At 40.6% G+C, this 14,100-nt stretch overlaps 1 protein-coding gene and 3 long non-coding RNA genes across 5 annotated transcripts in view; 1 reads left to right on the top strand and 3 right to left on the bottom strand.

The window, feature by feature from the left end:
* LOC116730601 (uncharacterized) overlaps positions 1 to 14,100 on the bottom strand; it is a 176,709-nt gene that overhangs the window by 156,355 nt on the left and 6,254 nt on the right. The window lies entirely within an intron of this gene.
* bcl2l13 (BCL2 like 13) lies at positions 61 to 14,065 on the bottom strand. 2 transcript variants are annotated; one of them, XM_032579829.1, is made up of 7 exons: positions 13,717 to 14,065; positions 11,971 to 12,155; positions 8,903 to 8,989; positions 8,088 to 8,244; positions 7,036 to 7,108; positions 6,824 to 6,952; positions 61 to 1,951 (listed from the first exon to the last, which is right to left on the bottom strand). In XM_032579829.1, the coding sequence occupies exons 2-7, from the start codon at positions 12,092 to 12,094 to the stop codon at positions 1,070 to 1,072; spliced, it is 1,452 nt and encodes a 483-aa protein (XP_032435720.1). In that variant the 5' UTR covers positions 12,095 to 12,155; positions 13,717 to 14,065; the 3' UTR covers positions 61 to 1,069. The 2 variants fall into 2 exon arrangements, with proteins under 2 accessions (XP_032435720.1, XP_032435711.1); XM_032579820.1 differs by having other exon boundaries at positions 8,903 to 8,992; positions 13,717 to 14,064.
* On the bottom strand, positions 3,547 to 4,974 carry LOC116730612 (uncharacterized). Its single transcript, XR_004341365.1, has 2 exons — positions 4,861 to 4,974; positions 3,547 to 4,336 (listed from the first exon to the last, which is right to left on the bottom strand). It is a non-coding gene; the product is annotated as an uncharacterized LOC116730612 (long non-coding RNA).
* Positions 3,850 to 4,969, top strand: LOC116730606 (uncharacterized). The gene is made up of 3 exons (XR_004341363.1): positions 3,850 to 3,938; positions 4,076 to 4,221; positions 4,848 to 4,969. It is a non-coding gene; the product is annotated as an uncharacterized LOC116730606 (long non-coding RNA).

Below are 14,100 nucleotides of genomic sequence, written 5' to 3'. Positions count from 1 at the left end.
AAAGTAAAATTATGAGTTATGATCAACTAGAATAAAAATACCCAAAATTTAGAAAATGTCTAAGGTTTTAAAACTAATTTATTTCAGTAATTAAACAAAACAAGTTTACTGCTGAGCAAGCTGTCAGTTCAGAGCGCTATGTGCAAGTACATCCATGGAAAGTTTAGTGGAAGGAAAAAAGACGGAAACTGCAGCTTGCAGAGGATTGTGATGTACATAATATTCAAGAATATGGTTGAGATCCACAATGAGGGTTGATTTCATTTGCCAGCAGGACTCTTTAATCACCATGGTAACAACATATCCCATAATTTAGACCCCACACTGGCAGCGTTTCGTCAGTCTGAACTTCTAACTTAAAACACGTAATTACAACTTACTTTAAAATTCAAAATTACAATAACTTATTCTTGTAACTATATTCACAAGTTTTATCAATAAAATTAAAAATTACGACACGACAAACTCAAATTTGACAAATTCTTGTAAATGTGACTTATCCTTTAAAATTCAAAATTGTACCTTATTTTTGTAAATATTACTTTAAATTTGTCCGTTTTATCAATAAAACTCAGTTGTAATTTTCTGTTACAACTTCCTGTTCTTTTATTTTTTTCATTCACAGCAGGAATTGTCTTCCATATTTCTGCCTTCAGTTCCTGTTTTACAGCAGCATCATGAAGCGGCGCATTAAACCTTCATATTCAAATATTTCCACTCGTCTCTAGGGAGGAAAAAACTTTAATATTTTATTCACAAAAAACAAAAACCATTTTGCATGTGCAGTAAAACATGCGACAGATCATTTTTATACCAGAACTTCCTGCCTGGATTCAGAAAATAAAATATTTCATCAATATTCATTTTTCAAAAAATTTAAATCTCATTTTGCTGCTGAAAAAGTTAGAAAAATCATGAAAGGTGAGACAGAAACGGACAGAAGACAGAGTGAGGAGGAGATGATCCTGCTTCAGGGCCCGGTTCTTTTGGACCGGGCCGACCAGAGAAACCCGGCACCAAGGAGCTTTTACATCAAGAATAGAATATTTATTTAAACCTGGACATATTTCTACCTCCTCCTCCTGAACAGAACCAAGCCGAAGGTCACCGCGGCAACCAGAACCAGAACCGCTCCGCCATACAGCAGAACCGGGAACTCCTCCGCCGGTTCTGGTTCTGGTTTCGCCGGGGCCTCGGGCGACTCTTTGGGGACCTCAAGAACCGGGGCCTCTTCAGCCAGGACCTCTGGTGCAGGGGTCACAGAGGAATCCGGTTCTGGTTCTGGTTCCAGTTCAGGCTCAGTGTTCTGCTTTGGGATGGACGCTGGTTCTGGCGGGGTTTCAGGTTCTGCTGGTTCTGGTGGGACTTCCTCGGCTTGAGTCGTGGCTTCGGGTTCCGGGTCGGGTTCTACTGCAGGAACAGGAGGCGGGGCTTCTGCTTCTGGGGACAAACTCTTAGGCGTCTCCATGACGACGGGCTCCTCCGGCAGCACCAGGGACGACGGCGGCTCTGCGTGCAGAACCGGGTCTCCGAACTCGGCCCGCAGCGCCGCCAGGTTGCTCTCGGTCATCAGAAGGCTCATCATGCTCTCCTCGATGCCGTCGCCGTCGGCGACCTCCTCCATGAGTTCCGCCTCCTCCCGCTCCACATGGACGATGTCGGAGTTGGAGGAGTTGTTCTCGCTGCGCTCCTCGACCAGCGCCACGCCCTCGCCGCCGTGAAGGTCCTTCACGTCTTCGGGGTCCATCGGGTCGACCTGCGCCCACGACTCGTGGCCGCCCAGGGACGCCGGCAGGCTGTCCGTCTGCCAGGCGCTCGGCTCGCCGCTGTCGCCGGTGCTGAGCGCGCCGGGTTGCTGCTCCTCTGACAGGATGTAGATGTCGTTGCTGTCGTCGGCGACGGCCGCCGCGGGATCCTCGTCTTCGTTCTGCACCAGGCTCAGAACTTTACCCTGCGGACAGAACCAGGAAGACAAGATGGCGGACACAAATGAGAACCAGAAAAATCATGACTGCGTTCACACTGCAGGTTCTGATTTCCAATTCCAGTTTGATTCGGTTTGAAATACAAATTTTTTCTGCTTGGCCGTTCCTGACACTAATTAATTAGTGCTTTAGCTTTAGCACAGATAACATTTTAGTTAGCGATGCCCAGATGAGGAGAAGGTTCAGGACAGAAATCATTCAGTCTGTGAAGGATCCAGAGGAGCTTCAGTCTGGTTAACACGTTCATTTCAGACGCTGGTTGTTTCCACCCTGACGTTCATATAAATAGTAGTTCAATTCAAAAATACTTTATTTAGCTCAAAGTTAAATTCAATGTTGTCATAACTCATATCTAGTCTTTGATTAGTTGTGGGGTTGTGAATATTTTCCTGATTTTCTGCTCCATAATTCAGATGATAAAAACCTGGAACACGGTGTGGATGGTGAGCAGGATTTAACCGGTGGCGTCCGTCGTTTGACTGACAAGGAAGGGCGAACGGTTTGACGACACAGCAGACAGAAAGCGTCTGACAGAAGAGTGACTCTCATTTTCAGCCAAAGAAGATCCAGAACTTGCAAAAAGAAAATAACTGAAGGTTATTCTCTGTGCATGTCAGCTGGAAAGAGCAGAGAGATTAAATCTGGGAGCGCTCCAGCGTTATCCAACATCCGTATTCTCCCTAAGCTGCTTTACATGTGGAACAGCAGGAGCACTTCTCAAAATCCTCCAGAACGGCCTTCCCAACGCCAATCAGCTGCTCTTCACCCACATTAACGAACATTTAAAGGCAGTTTAACAACAGAAAGTCACTATGAGCCACAGATGAGACGTTTCAAACACGAAGCTTTACCGTTTTATCCCCACTAACCTTCAGGTCGGTCGTGCAGATTTGCGTTTTGCTGTCCTTGACCTGTGCTGCAGCTGCCAAACATTAACTAACCTACGTTAGGTTTTGTTGCCAGGTTCAGATCTCCGCCCCCGTCTGAAGACAAACCCAGATTCCTGGGTCGGAGCCAGAGCCGCCTCAGTTTTTCACTCTAACTGAACAGTCATTTAAAAATTCAAATCTGACCTGAGATCAGCACAGGCAGGGCAACAAAACCCCCACAGCTTCTATTTGGCTCAAGATGGTTGATAAACAGGGTGAAATTACCAAATTAAATCCCTAAACTCGTCAAAACGAAACATGTTAGCATTGTTTTGGTAACTGCAGTTCTCAGAGACTCACATAATCAACATTTATTGGACTAATTGGGCTCCAGGCGATCGGGTCGCATCAATACGTTCACCATCTTGGCACCGCGAGCAAATAAGTTCTGAAAATTCAACTGAAAAGTAAAGTCACAAATTCTCTTAAAAAATATAATTCAGAATAACAAACCTGAATTATTTCAGAACCAAAGACTTTTTATCTGATTAATCGATTAATCACCAGTATAATCAATTACTAAAATAATCGTTAGCTGTAGTCCCAATGTTTTTATTTTAAAAAAATAATTTATGTATTTATTTGGATTTTTTATGTACTTTTAAATCACATAAAAAAACGGAATTTTTAAAAAAAATCTGATTAATTGTCAATAATTGATTAGTAAATTAATCATTAACTGGATGCTCATGAACGGATTTGATGTTTTTCCAGACTGAGATTCTTGGAGTCCTCAGCTCATTTTTCTGAATAGATACTAAAAATTTTAATGAACGGATTAATATGTTTTCAGGTCCTGTCCACACTGGAAACATCAGCCCGGTTCTGGTTCTGTTCTGGTTCTGCTTTATTCAGCAGACTGTTAATGCGCCGCTGTGAAGGGCCAGTGAAGCCTCTGCTGAGGGTTTTTATTAAAAGTGTTGTTCCCGCTCTGCGCCGCCTCGGTTCTGCTGCTGATCCAGAACCACGGCGACGGGTCGTGATGAACGTATTCCACCCTGGAGCCGGTGAGCGAATCGCTTACGTAAGTCAGGGAGCTCGATGCAGCGAGAGGCGGCTGCAGCAGGACAAACGGAGCTTCAGAAATGTTTTACATGTTCCTAGATATCCTGCTATGACTATCAGCTGTCGGGTTCACAGCGTTTCACCTTCATCCTCCAGGATTCAAACGACTCAAACCGCAGGAGAAAATGGCTGACGTCAACTTTGAGCTCAGCAGTTTCCAGGGGGAGAAGGACGGCCGGCTGATTCTTCGCGCTACTGGACCTGCAGAACCCGACCCGGGCTTTGTTCCTGCCAAACCGACTGTGAGCCACATTAGGCTCATAATGAACCTCATTGTTTTCCGCTCCAAAACCCAGCATCCTGTTCGGGTTTCATCTCAGAGACGTTAACCACGGCCTGGCAGAGAAAATACGTGATCTGGAGGGCGAAAAAATAAATACGATGCAGAGAAACAAAGTCGGGCTTAAACGATTAATCGTGGTTAATCAATTATTGAAATAATAGCCATCTAATTTAGTAACTGATTAATCGTAAACCGAAGTATTCAGACTAAGGAAAAAGGCCATTTGCTGGAAAAAAACACACATTCAGAGCAGAGATTGAGCCAAAACTGTGCAACAATAAGATAGATTTGGCAGTTAAGACAAAAATGAAGTATGTTTTAGTCAAAACTCCTAAATTATGATTTGCTTATACATTTCCAACATTGTACTAAAAAGGCTTAAATAGTTCAATGAAAAATCTGTAGAATGCAACTATTTTTATCCAATTAATTGATTAATTGTCAGATTAATTGATTACAAAAACAATCGTTAGTTTCATCCCTAAAAAGAAGCCTAAACAACCACAGGAGGCGGCGGCCATGTTGCCAGGAAGAGGAGACCTTCTCATCATCTGGAAATGAGTTTGGGTTTTTGTCGCTCCACAGGAAAACGTCTCACCTCGGCGTAAAGTCCTGCGGCGCCGGATCGCACCTCAGCGCACAAATTTCCAGAGATCCAGCAGGACAAGAGCCACAAGACGGAGCGCAGGTCGCAGTCAGTGAGCCGGGCGCAAGCATGCAGCCGTCAAAGTGGAAGAGATGCAACTTTACTCCCACTGGCTGCTGTCGGTCGCTCGGCCCTCCCCTCCCCGCCTTCCTCTCCCTCCTCTTCATCCCTTCATCAGACATCCCGTCATCTGTTCAGCTGTGACGCAGCGCTGTGGGAGAATGCAGCTTTGTCTGCGGTAATGAAGCGGCGTTAACGTGCCGAGTCACGTGACTCCTCATCAGTGACCTCGTTTACAGCCAGCAGCGCTCCCCTCACTGCTCTAAAGTAAAAGCTGAAACGACGGCGTCGATACGAGACCTGGAGCGTTCGCCATCGATGACGACCAGTCAGTCCGATTTTTAAATAACTGTAGCCTCTAAAACAAATAAAACATCTTCCAAATCTTACTTCTCCAACCAGGAACCGTCTTCTGTGGGTGTGGGCCTCTATCGTATCGTTTATAATTTATCATAGTTTCTCATCATAAGAATTTTGATTTATTGTTATCACAATTAATGATGTTAAAAAAAACTGTCCATATTGCTGGGATTGTTAATTTTACTGTTTTTAATCAATAGCTGTGAATTTTGATATGGATTAAATGCAGTGAAACAAATCACACGTCTTTATGTGACTGGTGGCCTAAAGACGCACATTACCAATAGGAATGTTTTTCAGGAGCAGGATTTGTGTTTGAGTCATGATGTCACAGCAATAAGTTACCTAAAAACCTACAGATTAATAGTTTTTGCCATCAGTTTTCTTGTTCTCACAATATTGTGATAAATCTTCAGGTTCTTCATCTCGCCCAGAGCTGCTCGTTGCTGTGACTGACGGGAGAAACGGATCCTGTTTGGATATTTGTTCTATAATTTAGCAGCAATAATGCTTTAGAATTTAAACTGTTGCTTATTTTGTTGACATATAGTCTACAATTAAAATGTGATTGATTAATTACAGACCTTGTAATTAACTCCATTAAAAAGTTAAATAAAGACTTTGGGGAATCTAATAATTTGAATCCAATGTGTGATTAAAAAAAACTTTCAAACATTTATTTAACTTCCTTTAGTGATAAGTTAAGTTAAGTTAAACTGCTCCATGTCTCCTGATTGATTGGCTGATTGATTGACTGATTGATTGATTGATTGATTTCCTATAGCAGCATTGACTACACTCAGACAGAGTGATTGTTACCGATTGAGTTAATAAACTGAACCTGACATTATTTTAAGACTCAAAGCAATAATTTGAGCTGCAGCAACTTAATGTTTCAGTTACTGCAGCTCATTTTATTAATCAATTTTGATGGAGGAAATGGTTTGTAGAGGTTCTCAATCATTTTTAAATCACAAATTAAAGGTTGGACCTTTCCATCTGTTTAAGAGAATATGTAGAAAACATAATAACCTGTTTTAGCATCTTAAACCAGCAGCTCTTTCTCTGCAGTGCCTCCACCTACAGCACGTGACTCACTGCTGCTCTCATGTGGCTAATTTAGCAACTGCATGTCGGTCTGAATGTAAACATGCAGAAAGCCCTGTTTTCATGTTTTCAGTCTCAGATGATAGAGGTTAAAGGTCACAGCCCTTCTCCTACTTTGGACTGAAGTAGTTTTTGGAGAACACATTTACGTTTTCTGACTTTAAAATCAGTCAAACATCAGGAATAAACCATTTTTCTGGATTTTATTTCCGATAATATTAACGGAGGAGACGTCCTCCAAGTTTTACGCTTTACGAAAACGACTCGCTGCCATCTCTTCTTAGTTCATTTCCTCTACCGCATCCCATAATGCAACACAAACCCAGACTACGGGAATCCCTTTGGGTCAGTTTCCAGAAGTTTTTCCCCGCTGCGACCGAACACTCACCCATCCTCCCTGCTGGATGATGAACTGCGCCTCGTCCTCCTGCAGGCAGCGCAGCCCCAGCTGCAGCAGCGTGCTCAGAGGCTTCCCCTCGAACCGCAGGGCCTGCAGCAGCAGCAGCGACACCAACACCTGTCAGAGACAACCAACAAGGTGAGGAAGCTGCGTCACATGACGACAGGAAGGTAAAGACGCAGCGCTGACCAAAGGCTCACCTTGTTCCAGCCCGATTCTGTGTGTCTGGCCAGATCCAGAGCCGTGCTCTGGAATCTCTGGTAGTCCAGAGACCTGAAACATGCAGACGCTCAGCTTTACAAACACCAAACAGCATTTTCACTTAAATCTGGCTGCAAAGAAAAGAAGTAGGGCTGAAACGATTAATCAGATTAATTGTGATTAATAGTTTCAACTAATTTTGTAATCAATTAATCATTAACTGGAGAATACACACTAAAAAAAAAAACACAACATATTGAATGCAGTAATTAAGCCAAAACTGTACAATACTTAATATCAATTTCTATTTAGACTAAATGGATTAAATAAGTGTTCACTGTTTCACTGCTTCCTCAGTGAAACAGAAAAGTAGTGGAAAGATAATTATTTTGTTCTTGGTCATTTTCTTGTTTTTGTAAACCTGTTTGAAACAAATAAAATAAAAACAATATGTTTTACCCAAAACTCCTTAATTGGCAGTTTTAGCTTCACTCAGTACAAATTCACTACATGAATGCTACGTTATTACTTTTTAGGCAACAAAATGTCTATTTCCTAAATTAAAAAATAAACTGAATTATCATTTGGACCATTAATGGACTTCTAAAAATGTTTAAGTGGTTAAATGAAAAATCTGTACAATATTTTTTTATCCAATTAACAGTCAGAATAATCAATAGATTCATCCATCCATCCATTTTCTTACACCCTGGACCCTAGCGGGTCAGGAGCGGTGCTGGTGCCCGTCTCCAGCGAACGTTTTGGGTGAGAGGCGGGGTCACCTGGACAGTTCGCCAGTCTGTCACAGTGCCAATAGAATACTCGATCGATAAAATAATTGTTAGCTGCTGCTGCATTCTTGTCCAACATCAGTATCTGACCTCATAAATGCTTACATAAAAAATATTGAAAAATGTCAACAAGCCGAGCTAAAGCCTTTGTGCTGATCACGTCTGGCTGTGAGCTGAGCGATTATCTGCACCAGCACAAAGCGATAACGACAGCTCACCGTGTGAAACTCTTTGGTAAATATTTCCACAGCTCTGCTCACCCTGACAGGAGTTTCTCCACGGCAGCGGAGAGGTGCAGGCCGAGCTCCCGGGACACGCCGTGCCCCATGGCGGCGAGGCACTCCTCCACGGAGTTGTCCGGGTTCGGCGGGGAGAACACCACCGACTGGCGCAGGTCGAAGTCCGACTCGGAAAACGCTGAAAACAGGAGGAAACACTATAAAAACGAGAAGAAAAAGCCGCAGAACTGGAAATTTTGATCAGAAATTAGGAGGTTAATTAAGGAAAAATAAAAACTTGAAATGAGTTGTTCAACACCTCAGACATTTTTTCAAATTGAAAACACCTGAGAGAAGTTTCCTAACCACTAAATTGGTGCAAAAAGTTTTGATATTAATAAATGTTTTCAGATGTCTTTAGATGCCCAAGGTCAACCAGTCACCCAAACCCCCACAATTACAAAAAACAAGTTTGGTGTCATACAACTCTGCTGCTAAAATTTTAGCTGCGCAAACATAACAATTCATTTTCTTAATGTGGAGAGGCAAGTTGATTTCTTTAAACTTTTATTTTTTAAAAAGCTTAAAAATGATAACGACACAAACAAAGATTTGTCGTTGCACAAACCAGCACAGCTGACTGACACCGTTTTCAATCTGACTTTGTAAATCTGGACTGGCTGGTTGACCTTTGATGACCTCTGGAAACATTTGTTCACATCTTCAAAATGAGCAAAAAACTAAAATTTTTGCCGTACAAATGTAGAACAAACGTTGGACACCAACTTCATGTAATCTGTAGGAGGCGTGGCGGTGGAGGGGGCGGGGCCTAATTCACTCAGGCAGTAGAAACTTACAGTCATTGACTTCCTGCTGCAGCTGCTTCAGCTCCTCGTCGATTTGCTGCTTCATTCGTCTGCTTCTCTCCCACTCATCCTGGGCGTCTCCTTAACACATCATAGCTGGACCAGCTTTAAATCTGTTTCTACCAACTAAAATATTATCCTACATTTATCTGAATATTAAAGGGGGGGTTAGGTCAGTGTTAATAATCCTCTTATTCCTCGTTTCTGCTCCATTATTTTGTCTGACAAACTGATTTATCTTCACATTTCCTCATATTATAATCAATAATTTTATTAAGATTCATACCTGTTTAAAGTTTAAACAGGGACGAATCATTTGGCAAAGCTCTGTAGGAAGGAAAAGCCCCTGATGGATGTACCCTTATTTTACACTTTACACTCAGTTTGATAAACAAATATTGTGAGTTTTTCTGTAGGCAGGAGAACCTCGACAGGCAGCTGGTGACTCCTAATAAAACACAGAGGAAAACCCATCAGGATGATTTTAGAGTGCAGCTCATGTGGGAGTGAATTATTCTAGGCGAATAGCAGAGGTGTAACCAACCATGCGAGGCGTGGAGGTTTCACACCAAATATCCTTCCCAATAATAATTGTCTAAACAGCAATAGTTCAGCCAGAAAATGAACAAAACTTTAAAAACAGACCCAATCAGAACCACCAACACAAAAGGACAATAGCAACCAATTAAAATAAAAACTAAAGATAAATAAAATCTGTCTTTTTTTGTTTTTCAGAAGTGGCCCCCTTACTTCCCCTTTGTCCCGTTCAGCCTGGAGGCTCAGGGCCGGGCTGCTCTGCTGCCTCAGCAGGCAGCCGGTCAGACCGCTCTGTCTGCCCGTCTACTGGTGTGAGAGTAATCCTACGATGATTACTCATGACAGGCTGTCAGAAACTGGACCGGGTCGAGCGGAAAGCAGGGATCAGTCGGTCATTTGGAGTTTTTCAAACGTGCTGCAACTCAAAACCGCCTCTCTTCTACTCGATTTATGAACCTAAAGCAAAATAAAAGCAGCTGTTTGTGTTTCTTTCACTGCAGTTTAACGTGGAGAAGCGCCACAACCAGAACATCAGTGGGAAATTAAGGATTTGGGTTCAAATATGCAGGAATGGGGGGAAATAACTCCTGCAATCCCAAAGTATGATTTCAATAAATAAAGCAGACTTTTCTGTCAGTCTGGACATTAAATGAGAATACAGATGAGTTGAAAGTGTCTCAGATGTCAACTGAATGCAGTTTCATGCCAAAGCCAGAGAGCTAAACTGGGCTGGAGGACAGGTGGCTACACGCTGCTGCATGAGCATGCACCAGGGCTGCAATGATTCAGAAAATTCTGCAATTAAAATTCCTTGCTGTTGACGAATGCTAAGCACTATTAGCCCGACCCGGCCCAAATATCGGTTCAGGTCGGCATATAGACACATTGCAGTGTGACGTCACACATACAAGATCCTGCCCCCGTGCTTCCTGCTAGGGGGCAAAAAAACTGCTCTGCTACGATGACTAGCATTGGTTTTAGCGGTGAAGTTGCCAACATAACGAGCTAGATCTTAAATGTATGCGTGATATCTAGAAGAAAAAAGGACGCAATGCTTTGCTACCAATAGTCAACAGTACAGAAACTAGATCAGTGTTTTCCAAGCCTGGTCCTCAAGGCACACAGCCCTACATGTTTTAGAGGTTTCCCTGATTTAATGTGCCTGATTCAACAAACGTCTGTTAACCAGTCATCAGTTGAAATCAGCTGGACTGAAGCAAGGAAATACCTAAAACATGCAGGGCAGTGAGTCTGGAGGACCAGGGTTGGGAAAGACTGATCTAGATAACAAAGGTCAGGACAAAGTTTTAATTAAGAAAAAAAACAGTGAGAGAGAGAGAAGTAGGTTAGTTATGCTAGCTTGACTATGAAAACCTTAACAAGTAGATGTGCTGCAGAATTTAGTGTGTTTCGGTTCATTTAAAAAATAATAATAAGGCAACGTACACACCAACTCTGGCAGATCATCAGTAGGGCATGTGCTTAAATTAGCCAATCAACCACCGCTGTGTTAGCTTAGCTAATAGCAGCGGAAGCTAATCTACCACAGTAAAATCTTAATGACTGCAAAATAAACATCAAGCCTGAAAACATGAAACTGTAACGGACAGTATATCCGTGGGAAATGTTTGAGTGTTTTTAGGTGTCAAATCTTAATACATTAGCGGTGTTGTTGTCAGTTGCTATGGCAACGGGTCTGTGTGTAGCGTAGCCAACACATACAGAGACAGAAGAGAAGAGTACGAGTGGGTTTTGAGTTATTCTCAGGTTGTTTTTCTGTGTCATTGTCCCTTTGCTGTGGCGCAGAGCATTGACTGAAGAACATCTCAGGTTTCATTTTACAGATCTGTTCTACAGCGGCAGGGCGGCAAAATTGGTCTTTTTGCCCTCCAGCGTTCATATTTACTGATGTAAACAATAACATGCAACATGTCTAGAGACCTAAAGTCTGGGAAACATCCACTACATACATTGAGTTCATTTGTTTCATAGTACAGAATCTGACATGTTATACGAGGAAATATACTTTGGCTGACATTGCATGTACTTCCTGATCAATAGGAGTAACGATGAAAAACAGTGAAAAATAGATTGGAAATATCTCTTTAATAAAAATACGTTTTCACACTTCAAATTTGAGACTGAAGGTGAAATGTAATAAAGAAGGCAGTGTTGTTTACACTGACTCGATTTAAGTTTGCTTTTTATTTTTAAAAGTTAATGTAAAAGTTTTATGTCATCTGTTTGTAAACTTTAAAAAGTTTTTTCCTACTTCAAACTTGAGACTTAAAGTAACGTTTGAATCATTTTGCATTTTACACAACAGAATTATTTTTTATTTAAAAACAAAACAATAAGGAGCTGATTTGCTTTTTGACAACATTTTATGTTTTAAATATTTCTTCTGCTAGCTTAAGTCACAACTACAGAACAGACAAGACTATTTTTCATTTGATTTGTCAGAATAGTCAGTAAATTACTTGTTTACTAAGATAAATGTCACAAGCAAGTGTTTCTCTCACCTAGCTCTGTGGTTACAGTCCGTGACCTGTAGACAGGCAGCTTTCTGATGAAGTTTAGCACAATGTATTTGGTTTCGTAGTGGAAACATGGAGGCACAGCGGCCGAGGCACCGGAGGACGTCATGATCACAACGCTTCACATTCACAGGAACATCAAGTTTTACTGTCAAAGCTGGACGACTGGCCTGGGGAAGATTAAACCGTTTTTAAGTTGTCATGGAGACCAAGTTATACATCCTTCTGAATAATCATGTTTTCTTTTAAATAACAGTAACAAAAAGGTCTAAAATTTGAAAAGAATCCACAGAAGGTGTTTGTTTTTAAATGTGTGTTTATTTAAGCTCCATGTGATTATTAAATGATTTAAATGTTTTATTAGAAACTTACATAAAAATCTAAATAGGATATTTATAATTCATTCAAAATTGTATTCTTTATATGGTAAAATTATTTAACATTATTCAAGAATTAGCCACTAAATTCAATGAGAGGAACCACAGGATGTTCAATCAGACTAGAGGTTTAAATTAAATTCTTAAATAACTTTTTTAAATCATTAAGTTACATTTTCAGACATATTAGTTTACAGGTTGTTTAAAAAGTATTATTATTATTGACATTTTGTATTAAAGAAATGATTTACATATTAATCTAATTGTTGCTCAATTTCACATATTTATTACAATTTTATTTAAATTATTGCATGAATATCACAAGAATCCCTGGAGATTGATGTAATTTACCAAAGGACTCTGAAATAAAATAAAAAAACACGTTGAAACGCTTTTTATTACGCTTAATAATAGGTGAATTAAAAAACAATTAAATAAAACTAATAATACTAATAATAAAAATACATAATAATCTGAAAAATTTAAAATTATATAAATTATTTTCACTTATTGTTTAATTTGCTAATATCTGAAACATTAAATAAATACACATATGGTATTTATTTTATTTGTTTTTCCAAATTCATTTACGTTATTAAACGTCCAAATTTCAATATATTTATCCTATCATCTTATCATTTTGCCAATGGAGATAGTTTATCATTTCAGCTAAATTATCACCAGATCCAGAAATACAACACTGAGCTATGAACTAAGTCCTTTTTTAGAATAACATTTAATGAGTTTAAATATTAAAGCATGATTTTTTTCACAATTATTTATTTTTGAAAAGCACTGGGACATTTAAATAACTATAAATTATTTAACAAATTTATTTAATGCATACGTTTATATGTTTATTTCCGAAGCCGTGTAATTAATTGCTTATTTAACTACATGATCGTTTCAAATGAGGTGGCACCACGTGGACTGGTAAAATAAGGCAAGTCAACTAAACTATAAAAACACTTCCGGTGTAACTGTCAAAATAAACCTCATGCTGCTTCATGAGGTTTATTCAGTTAGACATAAAAAAACATGACTTATTCAGATTACATACAGCTTTTATAGCAACATCAACCCAGGTTACGTTGTCATTAAACAGCAGGATCACGGTGGTGTAAAATATTTTCAACTGCAAATAAGAGATCAATATTATCCGGTGAACAACATGCAAACAGCTCAGGTCTGATATTTAAAGGAAAAAAACGTTTTTAGTACACAACCGTTGCTGGAACCCCGGAGTCTCTTTGGAAGCTACATTAGCTAGCTTAACGTTACACCTTTAAACTGCCAAGAAATTACAAAACTTCAATGCAACTTTCTAACGGTCCCGCGGGAGCCATTTTCTCACCGTCCTTGTCCTGAAGGAAACCAAATGCTGACAACCGCCAGGCTGGACGCTGTTGTGCGCCACAACCCCTTGCAGCAGCGCTATCTGAAGTGAGCGGACCACCGCTGGTTGGCAGCAGCAGCAACAAACTCCAGGACACAATGTGTTCCGAATGGATCACAAGCGCGCGAAAATAAAACACCGGGCTTCCTGTGAAATCCTTCAAGATAAAACTTCCGTTTGCCTCAAAAAAGCGTGTATGGCTTGTATTTACATGTGGAAATGCGTGGAAATAAAGTGGATCCTTCGGACCGTTTGGTCCCGGTGAATGTCAGTTGTGTAGATGTCCCACCGTTTCCCACCTGTTCTGTCCGTCTGATGTCATCGCCCTTTTACAGAGTGTTT

Source organism: Xiphophorus hellerii, chromosome 2, assembly GCF_003331165.1.
Source record: "Xiphophorus hellerii strain 12219 chromosome 2, Xiphophorus_hellerii-4.1, whole genome shotgun sequence".
Lineage (NCBI taxonomy): Eukaryota > Metazoa > Chordata > Actinopteri > Cyprinodontiformes > Poeciliidae > Xiphophorus > Xiphophorus hellerii.
The sequence above is the reverse complement of the archived record's forward strand: the minus strand, read 5'-3'. Positions and strand labels throughout refer to the sequence as shown.

Excerpts from the sequence above, each read along its gene's own strand:
- bcl2l13 (XM_032579820.1), bottom strand. The coding sequence starts at position 12,094 with ATGACGTCCTCCGGTGCCTCGGCCGCTGTGCCTCCATGTTTCCACTAC. Across the intron at positions 8,993-11,970 it reads GACTGTAACCACAGAGCTAG|GAGACGCCCAGGATGAGTGG; the intron begins GTGAGAGAAACA and ends TGATGTGTTAAG. Across the intron at positions 1,952-6,823 it reads TCATCCAGCAGGGAGGATGG|GGTAAAGTTCTGAGCCTGGT; the intron begins GTGAGTGTTCGG and ends TTCTGTCCGCAG.